This window comes from Entelurus aequoreus, unplaced genomic scaffold, assembly GCF_033978785.1.
Source record: "Entelurus aequoreus isolate RoL-2023_Sb unplaced genomic scaffold, RoL_Eaeq_v1.1 HiC_scaffold_35, whole genome shotgun sequence".
Taxonomy (NCBI): Eukaryota; Metazoa; Chordata; class Actinopteri; order Syngnathiformes; family Syngnathidae; genus Entelurus; species Entelurus aequoreus.
The window spans coordinates 377,929-399,878 of record NW_026907967.1 but is presented as its reverse complement, the minus strand read 5'-3'; the positions used below and the strand labels follow the sequence as shown (position 1 = coordinate 399,878).

The window sequence follows — 21,950 nt, the reverse complement described above, 5'->3', positions numbered from 1 at the left end:
AACTACAGCACCAGAATTGTACTGCTGAAGCAAGTCCGTTTTTTGGCATTTTTACGACAGGGTCCCCCCTTACGACATTTTAGCAAAAAATGTTTTTTGTAAAAAATGCATTTTCTTACATTTTCTTACATTTACGGGTTTAGTCGGGACTCCTGATGACGTTTTGAGACATCTCCTACAACTACAGCACCATGTGGTAACTTGTGCTCTTTTTCAAGGACCACTGGAAAAGGTTCTTAGCCGAAATACACTTTATTAAAGTACTGCAGAGTTACTATTAATACAGACACGGAGCCGACGTAACATTGCTGTCTATCGGAGGATCACGTACACAACCCAGTGTCCTAGGGACATCACATAGTAAACAGCACATGCGAAAATCATCCATTCCTTATCCTACAGCGACACCAAGTGGGCACTTGGCTATATTGCCGTTGTTCTAATGAGTGCAACTTAATAATGCTTTCATGAATGTTCACATTATAACACTTCTCCCCCTTTAGATTCCAACATTCCCAAAAATATAAATGGACTTTGAGAAAACCCAAAACGGTGGTTATCATTAGCTGGCGTACACATAAACTTAAAGTACTGTCTCAGCAACTGTTTAGCAATATAAACCTGAAAACATGAAAACATGGCAGATTTAAACTTTCAGTCACACATTCAGTCTGTCTGGAGGTTTGCGAGTGCGATGCGACCTTCGCACTACCTCTGGTGACCCAGCAGACACCGCTGGTGTGGGTGACTTCGGTGGATCTGGTGTAGGGAGACTGGGAGAGGTCTGGATGTCAGTGTGAGAGTGTCCATCCTCTCCAGAGGAAACAGAAGCCTCTGTCCTTGTCTCAGACTCTGGCGAACCCACCCCTACTGCTGTTGGTCCAGCCCCTGGAAACTCAGTGGAACTGTCTGTCTCTGAGCCTGTATCCTGCCGCAGGCGCACATGGTCCTGATGTCTGCGGAAGATACGTCCATCAGTCAGCTTAACAACGTAGGAAACTGGCCCACTCCTCTTGAGAATAATCCCAGGTAGCCACTGCTGGTTGTTGTTGCTGCTGAAGTTTCTCACATAGACACAGTCATCTGGTTTCAACTGTCTCTCACGTGCATGTTGATCATGTCTTTCTTTCTGTTTTTCCTGCTTTCCCTGCACTTTTGCCTTCATGTCCGGACGCAGCAGGTCCAGTCTTGACTTGGGCCGACGCCCCATCAGCATCTCTGCTGGCGTGCGCCCCGTTGTAGTCTGTGGCGTGAGGCGGTATTTAAACAGGAATCGTGAAAGCTGAGTGCTGAGTGAGTCACCTGTCATTCGCTTCAGGCCCTCCTTCACTGTCTGAACAGCCCGCTCCGCCAGTCCATTTGAGGCTGGGTGGAAAGGAGCTGTTCTTATGTGATGAATGCCGTTCTGTTGCATGAACTCACTGAACAACTCGCTGGTGAAAGTCGGACCATTATCAGTGACTAGTGTGTCAGGCAAGCCGTGTACTGCAAACACTTGCCTGAGTTTGTCGATGGTTGTGGGGGCTGTGATGTTGCTCATGATGTGGGCCTCAATCCATTTAGAATGCGCATCCACCATTAGGAGAAACATCTGCCCCTTAAAAGGGCCCGCAAAGTCCATATGTAGCCTAGACCAGGGACGGTCTGGCCACTCCCATGGGTGCAAAGGAGCAGGTGGAGGCATGTTCTGATTAATCTGACACTGCGTGCATCCTTTCACTTTGTCCTCCAGATCCTTATCCAGTCCTGGCCACCAGACATAGGATCTTGCGAGGCTTTTCATCCGCGATGCACCTGGATGAGTCTCATGTATTTCCTCCACAATCTGTGAACGGCCTGGGGGAGGTACAATGACCCTCGCACCCCAAAAGATGCAGCCATCTTGCAGACTCAGTTCAGTTTTACGTTTAGTATAAGGCCTCAACTCCTCTCCTTCTATCACACTGGGCCAGCCTTGTAAAAGGAAAGTTTTTACTTGGGACATGACTGGGTCCCTCTCTGTCCACTGTTTGATCCGGGATGCTTTCACAGGTGTCTCTTCCAGCTTTTCCAGTGAGAAAACAGTCTCTGGAGGCACATAAGTAACAGCAGGCGTGTCAGGTAAAGGCAGCCGACTCAGTGCATCGGCATTTGCGTTATCCTTACCTGCTCTGTACTCTATGGCGTACTGGTAGGCTGACAGTGTGAGCGCCCAACGTTGTATCCTGGCTGAGGCCAGCGGTGGGATACATTTGGTCTCACTGAACAGGCTCATCAGTGGCTTATGGTCTGTGTAGATCTTGAATGCGCGACCATAGAGATACTGATGAAAGCGCTTGACAGCGAACACGATGGCCAGACCTTCTTTGTCTAGCTGTGAGTATCCCTGCTCCGCTTTTGTCAGGGTACGTGAAGCAAAGCCAACCGGCTTCTCTGATCCGTCCTCCATTACATGCGAAAGAACTGCCCCGACTCCATAGGGCGAGGCGTCGCATGAAAGTGTTATCTGTTTATCCGGGTCATAGTGAACCAGGAGCGTTGCTGAATGGAGGAGCTCTTTCACTTCCTTGAAAGCTGCCTCCTGCTCCTCACACCACTGCCATTTCGTGTCATTGTGAAGCAACTTGTACAGTGGGGCCAAAACTTTTGAGAGGTCGGGCAGAAACTTGCCATAATAGTTCACCATGCCTAAGAACGATCTGAGTTCAGTGATGCATTTGGGGTTTGGAGCTTCCTTAATAGCTCTCACTTTGTCTTCCACTGGGCAGAGTCCCTGTGCTGTGATCCTGTGTCCCAGATAGGTCACACTTGGTGCTAGAAACACACATTTGCTGCGCTTTAATCGCAGCCCTGCTTCTGAGAGTCTCTTCAGCACCTCTTCCAAGTTAGCCAGATGCTCCACCTCCGTGGCCCCTGTGACCAAAATATCATCTAAGTACACTGCTACATGCGGAATCCCCTGCAGCAGAGTGTCCATTGTTCTTTGGAAAATGGCAGGACTGGATGCCACTCCAAACACCAGGCGATTGTATTTGAATAAACCTTTGTGTGTGTTGATCGTGACGTACTCTTTTGAATCCTCGTCGAGCAGTAGCTGTTGGTAGGCCTGGCTCATGTCCAGCTTTGTGAACAGCTTACCCCCTGCCAGGGTCGCAAACAGGTCGTCTATGCGTGGCAATGGATACTCCTCCAGCTTAGAGACCTGATTCACTGTGACTTTGTAGTCCCCGCATATCCGTGCAGTTTTGTCCTCCTTTAACACTGGAACAATGGGTGCTGCCCACCTTGAAAACTGGACGGGCTTGATGATGCCCAGCTTCTGTAATCGTTCCAGTTCCTCTTCAACTTTGCCTTTCATGGCATAGGGCACTGCTCTGGGCTTGAAAAACCTAGGTGTGGCTTCAGGGTCAACATGGAGCTTTACTGTCATGCCCTTAAGTGTTCCCAGCTCATCCTTGAACACATCACTGTATCGCTGCAGAGTGACCTCTGTTGTGCTTGCATATTTTATTTCATGCCAGTTGAGTCGGATTTTTCTAAGCACATCGCGGCCCAAAAGACTGGGCCCTCTGCCTTTAGCGATCACCAGCCTGCCTTTAGCTTTTTGACCCTCTGCTAAAATGTCCACATAAACCACTCCCAAATGAGGAATGGGCTGCCCTGTATAGGTCCTAAGTTTGAGCTTTGATGGGCGGATGGGAGGCTGGTTAAACCCCCACGTCCTCCTGTAAGTGTCTTCACTGATAACGGAGGCTGTAGCTCCTGAATCAATCTCAAACTTAATGTCCTGCCCTCCTACAGTGACTGTTGCATAGTAAGGCTCAGGTGGTTCTTCATCCGTTTCCACACCAAACATGTTAAAAGAACACACAGCCTCTTTATCTTCTTCATCTAGGTGATGTGTGGCTGCCTGAGCCTGCTGCATTTTTCCCAGCCCCGGCTTGCCCTTCCCCTTTGAGCTTCTGCACTTTTTGGCTAAATGTCCCTTTTTGTTACAAGCATGACAAACAACGTCTTTAAATTTACAGTCATTTGCATAGTGTCCCCCTCCACAACGAAAACACTCCACTTTTCTTTCATGCTTACCAGTCTCTCTCCTGACATGGTGCACTGCTGCTGTTTGTGCTCCTCCATGTCCTTTCTGGATATCCTTGGCATTATTAGCAGCCATCTCCATGCCTTGGGAGATTTCCAGAGCTTTCTTGAACGTCAGTGGTGGAGTTTCCCCCAGCAGGCGGCGTTGTGTGGCGTCATTATTAATGCCGCACACTAATCTGTCACGTAGCATATCATCTAACACTGCCCCGAAATCACAATGTTCTGACAGCTGCCGTAACTCGGCTACAAAGTTAGCCACAGACTGACCTTGCCTCCTGAAGTAGCTGTGAAACTTGAATCTTTGGACTATCACAGAAGGTTTTGGATTGTGGTGGTTTCCCACGAGCGTGACAAGATCATCATATGGGATCTCTCCCGGTTTCCGCGGTGTGGCCAAGTTCCTTATCAACTTATAAGTCTTTGCTCCACACGCACTCAGGAGAATAGAGCGCTTTTTATCCTCTTCTGTAATCCCATTAGCAGAGAAAAAGTGTCCCAACCTTTCTTCATACTCCGTCCAGTCCTCGTGTCCCTCCACAAATTCACCGACAGTCCCATATGTAGCCATCCTAGCTTGAGGCTCCCTCTCCACGCAGCTCTTCTGTAGCTCCGGGTGCCTTTTTTATTTCCTCTTCAAGCTGCTCCTCTGCAGCCGCCGACACACACTGCCGTCCTCCGTTCTGCTTCACTGCTGCGAACTGCGTCTCTCCTCTGTGTTTTTCCTCGGCGCCGTCGGTCACGCACGGCCGCCTAGCTTACCTAGCACACTTAGCTTAGCTTACAAAACAACAAACCGGAGACACACGAAAAAAACAAAAACCAGTTCACCTCGTCGCCAAAAATATGTGGTAACTTGTGCTCTTTTTCAAGGACCACTGGAAAAGGTTCTTAGCCGAAATACACTTTATTAAAGTACTGCAGAGTTACTATTAATACAGACACGGAGCCGACGTAACATTGCTGTCTATCGGAGGATCACGTACACAACCCAGTGTCCTAGGGACATCACATAGTAAACAGCACATGCGAAAATCATCCATTCCTTATCCTACAGCGACACCAAGTGGGCACTTGGCTATATTGCCGTTGTTCTAATGAGTGCAACTTAATAATGCTTTCATGAATGTTCACATTATAACACACCAGAATTGTGCTGCTGAAGCAAGTCTGTTTTTTGAATTTTTTTTTGTAAAAAAAAAGTTTTCCCAAAAAAAGCATTTTATGCCATTTTTAGGTTTTGTAGGGACTCCTGATGACGTTTTAAGACATCTCCTACAACTACAGCACCAGAATTGTACTGCTGAAGCAAGTCGGTTTTTTGGCATTTTTACGACATTTTAGCAAAAAATGTTTTTCTTAAAAAATGCATTTTCTTACATTTTCTTACATTTACGGGTTTAGTCGGGACTCCTGATGACGTTTTGAGACATCTCCTACAACTACAGCACCAGAATTGTGCTGCTGAAGCAAGTCTGTTTTTTGAATTTTTTTTTGTAAAAAAAAAGTTTTCCCAAAAAAAGCATTTTATGCCATTTTTAGGTTTTGTAGGGACTCCTGATGACGTTTTGAGACATCTCCTACAACTACAGCACCAGAATTGTACTGCTGAAGCAAGTCGGTTTTTTGGCATTTTTACGACAGGGTCCCCCTTACGACATTTTAGCAAAAAATGTTTTTCTTAAAAAATGCATTTTCTTACATTTTCGGGTTTAGTCGGGACTCCTGATGACGTTTTGAGACATCTCCTACAACTACAGCACCAGAATTGTGCTGCTGAAGCAAGTCCGTTTTTTGGAATTTTTTTTTGTAAAAAAAAAGTTTTCCCAAAAAAAGCATTTTATGCCATTTTTAGGTTTTGTACGGACTCCTGATGACGTTTTGAGACATCTCCTACAACTACAGCACCAGAATTGTACTGCTGAAGCAAGTCGGTTTTTTGGCATTTTTACGACAGGGTCCCCCCTTACGACATTTTAGCAAAAAATGTTTTTCTTAAAAAATGCATTTTCTTACATTTTCTTACATTTACGGGTTTAGTCGGGACTCCTGATGACGTTTTGAGACATCTCCTACAACTACAGCACCAGAATTGTGCTGCTGAAGCAAGTCTGTTTTTTGAATTTTTTTTTGTAAAAAAAAAGTTTTCCCAAAAAAAGCATTTTATGCCATTTTTAGGTTTTGTAGGGACTCCTGATGACGTTTTGAGACATCTCCTACAACTACAGCACCAGAATTGTACTGCTGAAGCAAGTCGGTTTTTTGGCATTTTTACGACAGGGTCCCCCTTTCGACATTTTAGCAAAAAATGTTTTTCTTAAAAAATGCATTTTCTTACATTTTCGGGTTTAGTCGGGACTCCTGATGACGTTTTGAGACATCTCCTACAACTACAGCACCAGAATTGTGCTGCTGAAGCAAGTCTGTTTTTTGAATTTTTTTTTGTAAAAAAAAAGTTTTCCCAAAAAAAGCATTTTATGCCATTTTTAGGTTTTGTAAGGACTCCTGATGACGTTTTGAGACATCTCCTACAACTACAGCACCAGAATTGTGCTGCTGAAGCAAGTCAGTTTTTTGGAATTTTTACGACAGGGTCCCCCCTTACGACATTTTAGCAAAAAATTTTTTTCTTTAAAAATGCATTTTCTTACATTTTCTTACATTTACGGGTTTAGTCGGGACTCCTGATGACGTTTTGAGACATCTCCTACAACTACAGCACCAGAATTGTGCTGCTGAAGCAAGTCTGTTTTTTGAATTTTTTTTGGTAAAAAAAAAGTTTTCCCAAAAAAAGCATTTTATGCCATTTTTAGGTTTTGTAAGGACTCCTGATGACGTTTTGAGACATCTCCTACAACTACAGCACCAGAATTGTGCTGCTGAAGCAAGTCGGTTTTTTGGAATTTTTACGACAGGGTCCCCCCTTACGACATTTTAGCAAAAAATGTTTTTCTTAAAAAATGCATTTTCTTACATTTACGGGTTTAGTCGGGACTCCTGATGACGTTTTGAGACATCTCCTACAACTACAGCACCAGAATTGTGCTGCTGAAGCAAGTCTGTTTTTTGAATTTTTTTTTGTAAAAAAAAAGTTTTCCCAAAAAAAGCATTTTATGCCATTTTTAGGTTTTGTAAGGACTCCTGATGACGTTTTGAGACATCTCCTACAACTACAGCACCAGAATTGTGCTGCTGAAGCAAGTCAGTTTTTTGGAATTTTTACGACAGGGTCCCCCCTTACGACATTTTAGCAAAAAATTTTTTTCTTTAAAAATGCATTTTCTTACATTTTCTTACATTTACGGGTTTAGTCGGGACTCCTGATGACGTTTTGAGACATCTCCTACAACTACAGCACCAGAATTGTGCTGCTGAAGCAAGTCTGTTTTTTGAATTTTTTTTGGTAAAAAAAAAGTTTTCCCAAAAAAAGCATTTTATGCCATTTTTAGGTTTTGTAAGGACTCCTGATGACGTTTTGAGACATCTCCTACAACTACAGCACCAGAATTGTGCTGCTGAAGCAAGTCGGTTTTTTGGAATTTTTACGACAGGGTCCCCCCTTACGACATTTTAGCAAAAAATGTTTTTCTTAAAAAATGCATTTTCTTACATTTTCTTACATTTACGGGTTTAGTCGGGACTCCTGATGACGTTTTGAGACATCTCCTACAACTACAGCACCAGAATTGTGCTGCTGAAGCAAGTCTGTTTTTTGAATTTTTTTTTGTAAAAAAAAAGTTTTCCCAAAAAAAGCATTTTATACCATTTTTAGGTTTTGTAGGGACTCCTGATGACGTTTTGAGACATCTCCTACAACTACAGCACCAGAATTGTACTGCTGAAGCAAGTCGGTTTTTTGGCATTTTTACGACAGGGTCCCCCCTTACGACATTTTAGCAAAAAATGTTTTTCGTAAAAAATGCATTTTCTTACATTTTCTTACATTTACGGGTTTAGTCGGGACTCCTGATGACGTTTTGAGACATCTCCTACAACTACAGCACCAGAATTGTGCTGCTGAACAAAGTCCGTTTTTTGTAATTTTTTTTTGTAAAAAAAAAGTTTTCCCAAAAAAAGCATTTTCTGCCATTTTTAGGTTTTGTAGGGACTCCTGATGACGTTTTGAGACATCTCCTACAACTACAGCACCAGAATTGTACTGCTGAAGCAAGTCCGTTTTTTGGCATTTTTACGACAGGGTCCCCCCTTACGACATTTTAGCAAAAAATGTTTTTTGTAAAAAATGCATTTTCTTACATTTTCTTACATTTACGGGTTTAGTCGGGACTCCTGATGACGTTTTGAGACATCTCCTACAACTACAGCACCAGAATTGTGCTGCTGAAGCAAGTCTGTTTTTTGAATTTTTTTTTGTAAAAAAAAAGTTTTCCCAAAAAAAGCATTTTATGCCATTTTTAGGTTTTGTAGGGACTCCTGATGACGTTTTAAGACATCTCCTACAACTACAGCACCAGAATTGTACTGCTGAAGCAAGTCGGTTTTTTGGCATTTTTACGACATTTTAGCAAAAAATGTTTTTCTTAAAAAATGCATTTTCTTACATTTTCTTACATTTACGGGTTTAGTCGGGACTCCTGATGACGTTTTGAGACATCTCCTACAACTACAGCACCAGAATTGTGCTGCTGAAGCAAGTCTGTTTTTTGAATTTTTTTTTGTAAAAAAAAAGTTTTCCCAAAAAAAGCATTTTATGCCATTTTTAGGTTTTGTAGGGACTCCTGATGACGTTTTGAGACATCTCCTACAACTACAGCACCAGAATTGTACTGCTGAAGCAAGTCGGTTTTTTGGCATTTTTACGACAGGGTCCCCCTTACGACATTTTAGCAAAAAATGTTTTTCTTAAAAAATGCATTTTCTTACATTTTCGGGTTTAGTCGGGACTCCTGATGACGTTTTGAGACATCTCCTACAACTACAGCACCAGAATTGTGCTGCTGAAGCAAGTCCGTTTTTTGGAATTTTTTTTTGTAAAAAAAAAGTTTTCCCCAAAAAAAGCATTTTATGCCATTTTTAGGTTTTGTACGGACTCCTGATGACGTTTTGAGACATCTCCTACAACTACAGCACCAGAATTGTACTGCTGAAGCAAGTCGGTTTTTTGGCATTTTTACGACAGGGTCCCCCCTTACGACATTTTAGCAAAAAATGTTTTTCTTAAAAAATGCATTTTCTTACATTTTCTTACATTTACGGGTTTAGTCGGGACTCCTGATGACGTTTTGAGACATCTCCTACAACTACAGCACCAGAATTGTGCTGCTGAAGCAAGTCTGTTTTTTGAATTTTTTTTTTGTAAAAAAAAAGTTTTCCCAAAAAAAGCATTTTATGCCATTTTTAGGTTTTGTAGGGACTCCTGATGACGTTTTGAGACATCTCCTACAACTACAGCACCAGAATTGTACTGCTGAAGCAAGTCGGTTTTTTGGCATTTTTACGACAGGGTCCCCCTTTCGACATTTTAGCAAAAAATGTTTTTCTTAAAAAATGCATTTTCTTACATTTTCGGGTTTAGTCGGGACTCCTGATGACGTTTTGAGACATCTCCTACAACTACAGCACCAGAATTGTGCTGCTGAAGCAAGTCTGTTTTTTGAATTTTTTTTTGTAAAAAAAAAGTTTTCCCAAAAAAAGCATTTTATGCCATTTTTAGGTTTTGTAAGGACTCCTGATGACGTTTTGAGACATCTCCTACAACTACAGCACCAGAATTGTGCTGCTGAAGCAAGTCAGTTTTTTGGAATTTTTACGACAGGGTCCCCCCTTACGACATTTTAGCAAAAAATTTTTTTCTTTAAAAATGCATTTTCTTACATTTTCTTACATTTACGGGTTTAGTCGGGACTCCTGATGACGTTTTGAGACATCTCCTACAACTACAGCACCAGAATTGTGCTGCTGAAGCAAGTCTGTTTTTTGAATTTTTTTTGGTAAAAAAAAAGTTTTCCCAAAAAAAGCATTTTATGCCATTTTTAGGTTTTGTAAGGACTCCTGATGACGTTTTGAGACATCTCCTACAACTACAGCACCAGAATTGTGCTGCTGAAGCAAGTCGGTTTTTTGGAATTTTTACGACAGGGTCCCCCCTTACGACATTTTAGCAAAAAATGTTTTTCGTAAAAAATGCATTTTCTTACATTTTCTTACATTTACGGGTTTAGTCGGGACTCCTGATGACGTTTTGAGACATCTCCTACAACTACAGCACCAGAATTGTGCTGCTGAACAAAGTCCGTTTTTTGGAATTTTTTTTTGTAAAAAAAAAGTTTTCCCAAAAAAAGCATTTTCTGCCATTTTTAGGTTTTGTAGGGACTCCTGATGACGTTTTGAGACATCTCCTACAACTACAGCACCAGAATTGTACTGCTGAAGCAAGTCCGTTTTTTGGCATTTTTACGACAATTTTAGCAAAAAATGTTTTTTGTAAAAAATGCATTTTCTTACATTTTCTTACATTTACGGGTTTAGTCGGGACTCCTGATGACGTTTTGAGACATCTCCTACAACTACAGCACCAGAATTGTGCTGCTGAAGCAAGTCTGTTTTTTGAATTTTTTTTTGTAAAAAAAAAGTTTTCCCAAAAAAAGCATTTTATGCCATTTTTAGGTTTTGTAGGGACTCCTGATGACGTTTTAAGACATCTCCTACAACTACAGCACCAGAATTGTACTGCTGAAGCAAGTCGGTTTTTTGGCATTTTTACGACATTTTAGCAAAAAATGTTTTTCTTAAAAAATGCATTTTCTTACATTTTCTTACATTTACGGGTTTAGTCGGGACTCCTGATGACGTTTTGAGACATCTCCTACAACTACAGCACCAGAATTGTGCTGCTGAAGCAAGTCCGTTTTTTGGAAAATTTTTTTGTAAAAAAAAAGTTTTCCCAAAAAAAGCATTTTATGCCATTTTTAGGTTTTGTACGGACTCCTGATGACGTTTTGAGACATCTCCTACAACTACAGCACCAGAATTGTACTGCTGAAGCAAGTCGGTTTTTTGGCATTTTTACGACAGGGTCCCCCCTTACGACATTTTAGCAAAAAATGTTTTTCTTAAAAAATGCATTTTCTTACATTTTCTTACATTTACGGGTTTAGTCGGGACTCCTGATGACGTTTTGAGACATCTCCTACAACTACAGCACCAGAATTGTGCTGCTGAAGCAAGTCTGTTTTTTGAATTTTTTTTTGTAAAAAAAAAGTTTTCCCAAAAAAAGCATTTTATGCCATTTTTAGGTTTTGTAGGGACTCCTGATGACGTTTTGAGACATCTCCTACAACTACAGCACCAGAATTGTACTGCTGAAGCAAGTCGGTTTTTTGGCATTTTTACGACAGGGTCCCCCTTACGACATTTTAGCAAAAAATGTTTTTCTTAAAAAATGCATTTTCTTACATTTTCGGGTTTAGTCGGGACTCCTGATGACGTTTTGAGACATCTCCTACAACTACAGCACCAGAATTGTGCTGCTGAAGCAAGTCTGTTTTTTGTAATTTTTTTTTGTAAAAAAAAAGTTTTCCCAAAAAAAGCATTTTCTGCCATTTTTAGGTTTTGTACGGACTCCTGATGACGTTTTGAGACATCTCCTACAACTACAGCACCAGAATTGTACTGCTGAAGCAAGTCCGTTTTTTGGCATTTTTACGACAGGGTCCCCCCTTACGACATTTTAGCAAAAAATGTTTTTTGTAAAAAATGCATTTTCTTACATTTTCTTACATTTACGGGTTTAGTCGGGACTCCTGATGACGTTTTGAGACATCTCCTACAACTACAGCACCAGAATTGTGCTGCTGAAGCAAGTCTGTTTTTTGAATTTTTTTTTGTAAAAAAAAAGTTTTCCCAAAAAAAGCATTTTATGCCATTTTTAGGTTTTGTAGGGACTCCTGATGACGTTTTAAGACATCTCCTACAACTACAGCACCAGAATTGTGCTGCTGAAGCAAGTCAGTTTTTTGGAATTTTTACGACAGGGTCCCCCCTTACGACATTTTAGCAAAAAATGTTTTTCGTAAAAAATGCATTTTCTTACATTTTCTTACATTTACGGGTTTAGTCGGGACTCCTGATGACGTTTTGAGACATCTCCTACAACTACAGCACCAGAATTGTGCTGCTGAAGCAAGTCTGTTTTTTGAATTTTTTTTGTAAAAAAAAAGTTTTCCCAAAAAAAGCATTTTATACCATTTTTAGGTTTTGTAGGGACTCCTGATGACGTTTTGAGACATCTCCTACAACTACAGCACCAGAATTGTACTGCTGAAGCAAGTCGTTTTTTTGGCATTTTTACGACAGGGTCCCCCCTTACGACATTTTAGCAAAAAATGTTTTTCTTAAAAAATGCATTTTCTTACATTTTCTTACATTTACGGGTTTAGTCGGGACTCCTGATGACGTTTTGAGACATCTCCTACAACTACAGCACCAGAATTGTGCTGCTGAAGCAAGTCTGTTTTTTGAATTTTTTTTTGTAAAAAAAAAGTTTTCCCAAAAAAAGCATTTTATGCCATTTTTAGGTTTTGTAGGGACTCCTGATGACGTTTTGAGACATCTCCTACAACTACAGCACCAGAATTGTACTGCTGAAGCAAGTCGGTTTTTTGGCATTTTTACGACAGGGTCCCCCTTACGACATTTTAGCAAAAAATGTTTTTCTTAAAAAATGCATTTTCTTACATTTTCGGGTTTAGTCGGGACTCCTGATGACGTTTTGAGACATCTCCTACAACTACAGCACCAGAATTGTGCTGCTGAAGCAAGTCTGTTTTTTGTAATTTTTTTTTGTAAAAAAAAAGTTTTCCCAAAAAAAGCATTTTCTGCCATTTTTAGGTTTTGTACGGACTCCTGATGACGTTTTGAGACATCTCCTACAACTACAGCACCAGAATTGTACTGCTGAAGCAAGTCCGTTTTTTGGCATTTTTACGACAGGGTCCCCCCTTACGACATTTTAGCAAAAAATGTTTTTTGTAAAAAATGCATTTTCTTACATTTTCTTACATTTACGGGTTTAGTCGGGACTCCTGATGACGTTTTGAGACATCTCCTACAACTACAGCACCAGAATTGTGCTGCTGAAGCAAGTCTGTTTTTTGAATTTTTTTTTGTAAAAAAAAAGTTTTCCCAAAAAAAGCATTTTATGCCATTTTTAGGTTTTGTAGGGACTCCTGATGACGTTTTAAGACATCTCCTACAACTACAGCACCAGAATTGTGCTGCTGAAGCAAGTCAGTTTTTTGGAATTTTTACGACAGGGTCCCCCCTTACGACATTTTAGCAAAAAATGTTTTTCGTAAAAAATGCATTTTCTTACATTTTCTTACATTTACGGGTTTAGTCGGGACTCCTGATGACGTTTTGAGACATCTCCTACAACTACAGCACCAGAATTGTGCTGCTGAAGCAAGTCTGTTTTTTGAATTTTTTTTGTAAAAAAAAAGTTTTCCCAAAAAAAGCATTTTATACCATTTTTAGGTTTTGTAGGGACTCCTGATGACGTTTTGAGACATCTCCTACAACTACAGCACCAGAATTGTACTGCTGAAGCAAGTCGTTTTTTTGGCATTTTTACGACAGGGTCCCCCCTTACGACATTTTAGCAAAAAATGTTTTTCGTAAAAAATGCATTTTCTGACATTTTCTTACATTTACGGGTTTAGTCGGGACTCCTGATGACGTTTTGAGACATCTCCTACAACTACAGCACCAGAATTGTGCTGCTGAAGCAAGTCTGTTTTTTGAGGTTTTTTTTGTAAAAAAAAAGTTTTCCCAAAAAAAGCATTTTATGCCATTTTTAGGTTTTGTAGGGACTCCTGATGACGTTTTGAGACATCTCCTACAACTACAGCACCAGAATTGTGCAGCTGAAGCAAGTCAGTTTTTTGGACTTTTTACGACAGGGTCCCCCCTTACGACATTTTAGCAAAAAATGTTTTTCGTAAAAAATGCATTTTCTTACATTTTCTTACATTTACGGGTTTAGTCGGGACTCCTGATGACGTTTTGAGACATCTCCTACAACTACAGCACCAGAATTGTGCTGCTGAAGCAAGTCCGTTTTTTGGAATTTTTTTTTGTAAAAAAAAAGTTTTCCCAAAAAAAGCATTTTATGCCATTTTTAGGTTTTGTACGGACTCCTGATGACGTTTTGAGACATCTCCTACAACTACAGCACCAGAATTGTACTGCTGAAGCAAGTCGGTTTTTTGGCATTTTTACGACAGGGTCCCCCCTTACGACATTTGAGCAAAAAATGTTTTTCGTAAAAAATGCATTTTCTTACATTTTCTTACATTTACGGGTTTAGTCGGGACTCCTGATGACGTTTTGAGACATCTCCTACAACTACAGCACCAGAATTGTGCTGCTGAAGCAAGTCTGTTTTTTGAATTTTTTTTTGTAAAAAAAAAGTTTTCCCAAAAAAAGCATTTTATGCCATTTTTAGGTTTTGTAGGGACTCCTGATGACGTTTTGAGACATCTCCTACAACTACAGCACCAGAATTGTACTGCTGAAGCAAGTCGGTTTTTTGGCATTTTTACGACAGGGTCCCCCCTTACGACATTTTAGCAAAAAATGTTTTTCTTAAAAAATGCATTTTCTTACATTTTCGGGTTTAGTCGGGACTCCTGATGACGTTTTGAGACATCTCCTACAACTACAGCACCAGAATTGTGCTGCTGAAGCAAGTCTGTTTTTTGTAATTTTTTTTTGTAAAAAAAAAGTTTTCCCAAAAAAAGCATTTTCTGCCATTTTTAGGTTTTGTACGGACTCCTGATGACGTTTTGAGACATCTCCTACAACTACAGCACCAGAATTGTACTGCTGAAGCAAGTCCGTTTTTTGGCATTTTTACGACAGGGTCCCCCCTTACGACATTTTAGCAAAAAATGTTTTTTGTAAAAAATGCATTTTCTTACATTTTCTTACATTTACGGGTTTAGTCGGGACTCCTGATGACGTTTTGAGACATCTCCTACAACTACAGCACCAGAATTGTGCTGCTGAAGCAAGTCTGTTTTTTGAATTTTTTTTTGTAAAAAAAAAGTTTTCCCAAAAAAAGCATTTTATGCCATTTTTAGGTTTTGTAGGGACTCCTGATGACGTTTTGAGACATCTCCTACAACTACAGCACCAGAATTGTGCTGCTGAAGCAAGTCAGTTTTTTGGAATTTTTACGACAGGGTCCCCCCTTACGACATTTTAGCAAAAAATGTTTTTCGTAAAAAATGCATTTTCTTACATTTTCTTACATTTACGGGTTTAGTCGGGACTCCTGATGACGTTTTGAGACATCTCCTACAACTACAGCACCAGAATTGTGCTGCTGAAGCAAGTCTGTTTTTTGAATTTTTTTTGTAAAAAAAAAGTTTTCCCAAAAAAAGCATTTTATACCATTTTTAGGTTTTGTAGGGACTCCTGATGACGTTTTGAGACATCTCCTACAACTACAGCACCAGAATTGTACTGCTGAAGCAAGTCGTTTTTTTGGCATTTTTACGACAGGGTCCCCCCTTACGACATTTTAGCAAAAAATGTTTTTCGTAAAAAATGCATTTTCTGACATTTTCTTACATTTACGGGTTTAGTCGGGACTCCTGATGACGTTTTGAGACATCTCCTACAACTACAGCACCAGAATTGTGCTGCTGAAGCAAGTCTGTTTTTTGAGGGTTTTTTTGTAAAAAAAAAGTTTTCCCAAAAAAAGCATTTTATGCCATTTTTAGGTTTTGTAGGGACTCCTGATGACGTTTTGAGACATCTCCTACAACTACAGCACCAGAATTGTGCAGCTGAAGCAAGTCAGTTTTTTGGAATTTTTACGACAGGGTCCCCCCTTACGACATTTTAGCAAAAAATGTTTTTCGTAAAAAATGCATTTTCTTACATTTTCTTACATTTACGGGTTTAGTCGGGACTCCTGATGACGTTTTGAGACATCTCCTACAACTACAGCACCAGAATTGTGCTGCTGAAGCAAGTCCGTTTTTTGGAAATTTTTTTTGTAAAAAAAAAGTTTTCCCAAAAAAAGCATTTTATGCCATTTTTAGGTTTTGTACGGACTCCTGATGACGTTTTGAGACATCTCCTACAACTACAGCACCAGAATTGTACTGCTGAAGCAAGTCGTTTTTTTGGCATTTTTACGACAGGGTCCCCCCTTACGACATTTTAGCAAAAAATGTTTTTCGTAAAAAATGCATTTTCTTACATTTTCTTACATTTACGGGTTTAGTCGGGACTCCTGATGACGTTTTGAGACATCTCCTACAACTACAGCACCAGAATTGTGCTGCTGAAGCAAGTCTGTTTTTTGAATTTTTTTTTGTAAAAAAAAAGTTTTCCCAAAAAAAGCATTTTATGCCATTTTTAGGTTTTGTAGGGACTCCTGATGACGTTTTGAGACATCTCCTACAACTACAGCACCAGAATTGTACTGCTGAAGCAAGTCGGTTTTTTGGCATTTTTACGACAGGGTCCCCCCTTACGACATTTTAGCAAAAAATGTTTTTCGTAAAAAATGCATTTTCTGACATTTTCTTACATTTACGGGTTTAGTCGGGACTCCTGATGACGTTTTGAGACATCTCCTACAACTACAGCACCAGAATTGTGCTGCTGAAGCAAGTCTGTTTTTTGAGGTTTTTTTTGTAAAAAAAAAGTTTTCCCAAAAAAAGCATTTTATGCCATTTTTAGGTTTTGTAGGGACTCCTGATGACGTTTTGAGACATCTCCTACAACTACAGCACCAGAATTGTGCAGCTGAAGCAAGTCAGTTTTTTGGAATTTTTACGACAGGGTCCCCCCTTACGACATTTTAGCAAAAAATGTTTTTCGTAAAAAATGCATTTTCTTACATTTTCTTACATTTACGGGTTTAGTCGGGACTCCTGATGACGTTTTGAGACATCTCCTACAACTACAGCACCAGAATTGTGCTGCTGAAGCAAGTCCGTTTTTTGGAATTTTTTTTTGTAAAAAAAAAGTTTTCCCAAAAAAAGCATTTTATGCCATTTTTAGGTTTTGTACGGACTCCTGATGACGTTTTGAGACATCTCCTACAACTACAGCACCAGAATTGTACTGCTGAAGCAAGTCGGTTTTTTGGCATTTTTACGACAGGGTCCCCCCTTACGACATTTTAGCAAAAAATGTTTTTCTTAAAAAATGCATTTTCTTACATTTTCTTACATTTACGGGTTTAGTCGGGACTCCTGATGACGTTTTGAGACATCTCCTACAACTACAGCACCAGAATTGTGCTGCTGAAGCAAGTCTGTTTTTTGAATTTTTTTTTGTAAAAAAAAAGTTTTCCCAAAAAAAGCATTTTATGCCATTTTTAGGTTTTGTAGGGACTCCTGATGACGTTTTGAGACATCTCCTACAACTACAGCACCAGAATTGTACTGCTGAAGCAAGTCGGTTTTTTGGCATTTTTACGACAGGGTCCCCCTTACGACATTTTAGCAAAAAATGTTTTTCTTAAAAAATGCATTTTCTTACATTTTCGGGTTTAGTCGGGACTCCTGATGACGTTTTGAGACATCTCCTACAACTACAGCACCAGAATTGTGCTGCTGAAGCAAGTCTGTTTTTTGAATTTTTTTTTGTAAAAAAAAAGTTTTCCCAAAAAAAGCTTTTTATGCCATTTTTAGGTTTTGTAAGGACTCCTGATGACGTTTTGAGACATCTCCTACAACTACAGCACCAGAATTGTGCTGCTGAAGCAAGTCAGTTTTTTGGAATTTTAACGACAGGGTCCCCCCTTACGACATTTTAGCAAAAAAATTTTTTCTTTAAAAATGCATTTTCTTACATTTTCTTACATTTACGGGTTTAGTCGGGACTCCTGATGACGTTTTGAGACATCTCCTACAACTACAGCACCAGAATTGTGCTGCTGAAGCAAGTCTGTTTTTTGAATTTTTTTTGGTAAAAAAAAAGTTTTCCCAAAAAAAGCATTTTATGCCATTTTTAGGTTTTGTAAGGACTCCTGATGACGTTTTGAGACATCTCCTACAACTACAGCACCAGAATTGTGCTGCTGAAGCAAGTCGGTTTTTTGGAATTTTTACGACAGGGTCCCCCCTTACGACATTTTAGCAAAAAATGTTTTTCTTAAAAAATGCATTTTCTTACATTTTCTTACATTTACGGGTTTAGTCGGGACTCCTGATGACGTTTTGAGACATCTCCTACAACTACAGCACCAGAATTGTGCTGCTGAAGCAAGTCTGTTTTTTGAATTTTTTTTTGTAAAAAAAAAGTTTTCCCAAAAAAAGCATTTTATACCATTTTTAGGTTTTGTAGGGACTCCTGATGACGTTTTGAGACATCTCCTACAACTACAGCACCAGAATTGTACTGCTGAAGCAAGTCGGTTTTTTGGCATTTTTACGACAGGGTCCCCCCTTACGACATTTTAGCAAAAAATGTTTTTCGTAAAAAATGCATTTTCTTACATTTTCTTACATTTACGGGTTTAGTCGGGACTCCTGATGACGTTTTGAGACATCTCCTACAACTACAGCACCAGAATTGTGCTGCTGAACAAAGTCCGTTTTTTGTAATTTTTTTTTGTAAAAAAAAAGTTTTCCCAAAAAAAGCATTTTATGCCATTTTTAGGTTTTGTAAGGACTCCTGATGACGTTTTGAGACATCTCCTACAACTACAGCACCAGAATTGTGCTGCTGAAGCAAGTCAGTTTTTTGGAATTTTTACGACAGGGTCCCCCCTTACGACATTTTAGCAAAAAATTTTTTTCTTTAAAAATGCATTTTCTTACATTTTCTTACATTTACGGGTTTAGTCGGGACTCCTGATGACGTTTTGAGACATCTCCTACAACTACAGCACCAGAATTGTGCTGCTGAAGCAAGTCTGTTTTTTGAATTTTTTTTGGTAAAAAAAAAGTTTTCCCAAAAAAAGCATTTTATGCCATTTTTAGGTTTTGTAAGGACTCCTGATGACGTTTTGAGACATCTCCTACAACTACAGCACCAGAATTGTGCTGCTGAAGCAAGTCGGTTTTTTGGAATTTTTACGACAGGGTCCCCCCTTACGACATTTTAGCAAAAAATGTTTTTCTTAAAAAATGCATTTTCTTACATTTACGGGTTTAGTCGGGACTCCTGATGACGTTTTGAGACATCTCCTACAACTACAGCACCAGAATTGTGCTGCTGAAGCAAGTCTGTTTTTTGAATTTTTTTTTGTAAAAAAAAAGTTTTCCCAAAAAAAGCATTTTATACCATTTTTAGGTTTTGTAGGGACTCCTGATGACGTTTTGAGACATCTCCTACAACTACAGCACCAGAATTGTACTGCTGAAGCAAGTCGGTTTTTTGGCATTTTTACGACAGGGTCCCCCCTTACGACATTTTAGCAAAAAATGTTTTTCGTAAAAAATGCATTTTCTTACATTTTCTTACATTTACGGGTTTAGTCGGGACTCCTGATGACGTTTTGAGACATCTCCTACAACTACAGCACCAGAATTGTACTGCTGAAGCAAGTCCGTTTTTTGGCATTTTTACGACAGGGTCCCCCTTACGACATTTTAGCAAAAAATGTTTTTTGTAAAAAATGCATTTTCTTACATTTTCTTACATTTACGGGTTTAGTCGGGACTCCTGATGACGTTTTGAGACATCTCCTACAACTACAGCACCAGAATTGTGCTGCTGAAGCAAGTCTGTTTTTTGAATTTTTTTTTGTAAAAAAAAAGTTTTCCCAAAAAAAGCATTTTATGCCATTTTTAGGTTTTGTAGGGACTCCTGATGACGTTTTAAGACATCTCCTACAACTACAGCACCAGAATTGTACTGCTGAAGCAAGTCGGTTTTTTGGCATTTTTACGACAGGGTCCCCCCTTACGACATTTTAGCAAAAAATGTTTTCTTAAAAAATGCATTTTCTTACATTTTCTTACATTTACGGGTTTAGTCGGGACTCCTGATGACGTTTTGAGACATCTCCTACAACTACAGCACCAGAATTGTGCTGCTGAAGCAAGTCCGTTTTTTGGAAAAAATTTTTGTAAAAAAAAAGTTTTCCCAAAAAAAGCATTTTATGCCATTTTTAGGTTTTGTACGGACTCCTGATGACGTTTTGAGACATCTCCTACAACTACAGCACCAGAATTGTACTGCTGAAGCAAGTCGGTTTTTTGGCATTTTTACGACAGGGTCCCCCCTTACGACATTTTAGCAAAAAATGTTTTTCTTAAAAATGCATTTTCTTACATTTTCTTACATTTACGGGTTTAGTCGGGACTCCTGATGACGTTTTGAGACATCTCCTACAACTACAGCACCAGAATTGTGCTGCTGAAGCAAGTCTGTTTTTTGAATTTTTTTTTGTAAAAAAAAAGTTTTCCCAAAAAAAGCATTTTATGCCATTTTTAGGTTTTGTAGGGACTCCTGATGACGTTTTGAGACATCTCCTACAACTACAGCACCAGAATTGTACTGCTGAAGCAAGTCGGTTTTTTGGCATTTTTACGACAGGGTCCCCCTTACGACATTTTAGCAAAAAATGTTTTTCTTAAAAAATGCATTTTCTTACATTTTCGGGTTTAGTCGGGACTCCTGATGACGTTTTGAGACATCTCCTACAACTACAGCACCAGAATTGTGCTGCTGAAGCAAGTCTGTTTTTTGAATTTTTTTTTGTAAAAAAAAAGTTTTCCCAAAAAAAAGCATTTTATGCCATTTTTAGGTTTTGTAAGGACTCCTGATGACGTTTTGAGACATCTCCTACAACTACAGCACCAGAATTGTGCTGCTGAAGCAAGTCAGTTTTTTGGAATTTTTACGACAGGGTCCCCCCTTACGACATTTTAGCAAAAAAATTTTTCTTTAAAAATGCATTTTCTTACATTTTCTTACATTTACGGGTTTAGTCGGGACTCCTGATGACGTTTTGAGACATCTCCTACAACTACAGCACCAGAATTGTGCTGCTGAAGCAAGTCTGTTTTTTGAATTTTTTTTGGTAAAAAAAAAGTTTTCCCAAAAAAAGCATTTTATGCCATTTTTAGGTTTTGTAGGGACTCCTGATGACGTTTTAAGACATCTCCTACAACTACAGCACCAGAATTGTACTGCTGAAGCAAGTCGGTTTTTTGGCATTTTTACGACAGGGTCCCCCCTTACGACATTTTAGCAAAAAATGTTTTTCTTAAAAAATGCATTTTCTTACATTTTCTTACATTTACGGGTTTAGTCGGGACTCCTGATGACGTTTTGAGACATCTCCTACAACTACAGCACCAGAATTGTGCTGCTGAAGCAAGTCCGTTTTTTGGAAAATTTTTTTGTAAAAAAAAAGGTTTCCCAAAAAAAGCATTTTATGCCATTTTTAGGTTTTGTACGGACTCCTGATGACGTTTTGAGACATCTCCTACAACTACAGCACCAGAATTGTACTGCTGAAGCAAGTCGGTTTTTTGGCATTTTTACGACAGGGTCCCCCCTTACGACATTTTAGCAAAAAATGTTTTTCTTAAAAAATGCATTTTCTTACATTTTCTTACATTTACGGGTTTAGTCGGGACTCCTGATGACGTTTTGAGACATCTCCTACAACTACAGCACCAGAATTGTGCTGCTGAAGCAAGTCTGTTTTTTGAATTTTTTTTTGTAAAAAAAAGTTTTCCCAAAAAAAGCATTCTATGCCATTTTTAGGTTTTGTAAGGACTCCTGATGACGTTTTGAGACATCTCCTACAACTACAGCACCAGAATTGTGCTGCTGAAGCAAGTCAGTTTTTTGGAATTTTTACGACAGGGTCCCCCCTTACGACATTTTAGCAAAAAAATTTTTTCTTTAAAAATGCATTTTCTTACATTTTC

General features: G+C 39.4%; 1 protein-coding gene across 5 annotated transcripts in view; it reads right to left on the bottom strand.

The window, feature by feature from the left end:
* Window positions 1-395: 395 nt before the first annotated feature.
* Window positions 396-21,950, bottom strand: part of LOC133645299 (uncharacterized protein K02A2.6-like) — a 74,302-nt gene continuing 52,747 nt past the window's right edge. For 4 of the 5 annotated variants that reach the window (XM_062040181.1, XM_062040180.1, XM_062040182.1 and 1 more), the window contains one exon: window positions 396-4,836. In XM_062040181.1, coding sequence (XP_061896165.1) covers window positions 659-4,645 — 3,987 coding nt within the window. In that variant the 5' untranslated portion in view covers window positions 4,646-4,836 and the 3' untranslated portion in view covers window positions 396-658. The remainder of the gene's footprint in view (window positions 4,837-21,950) is intronic. The other variant, XM_062040184.1, reaches the window with a different exon arrangement.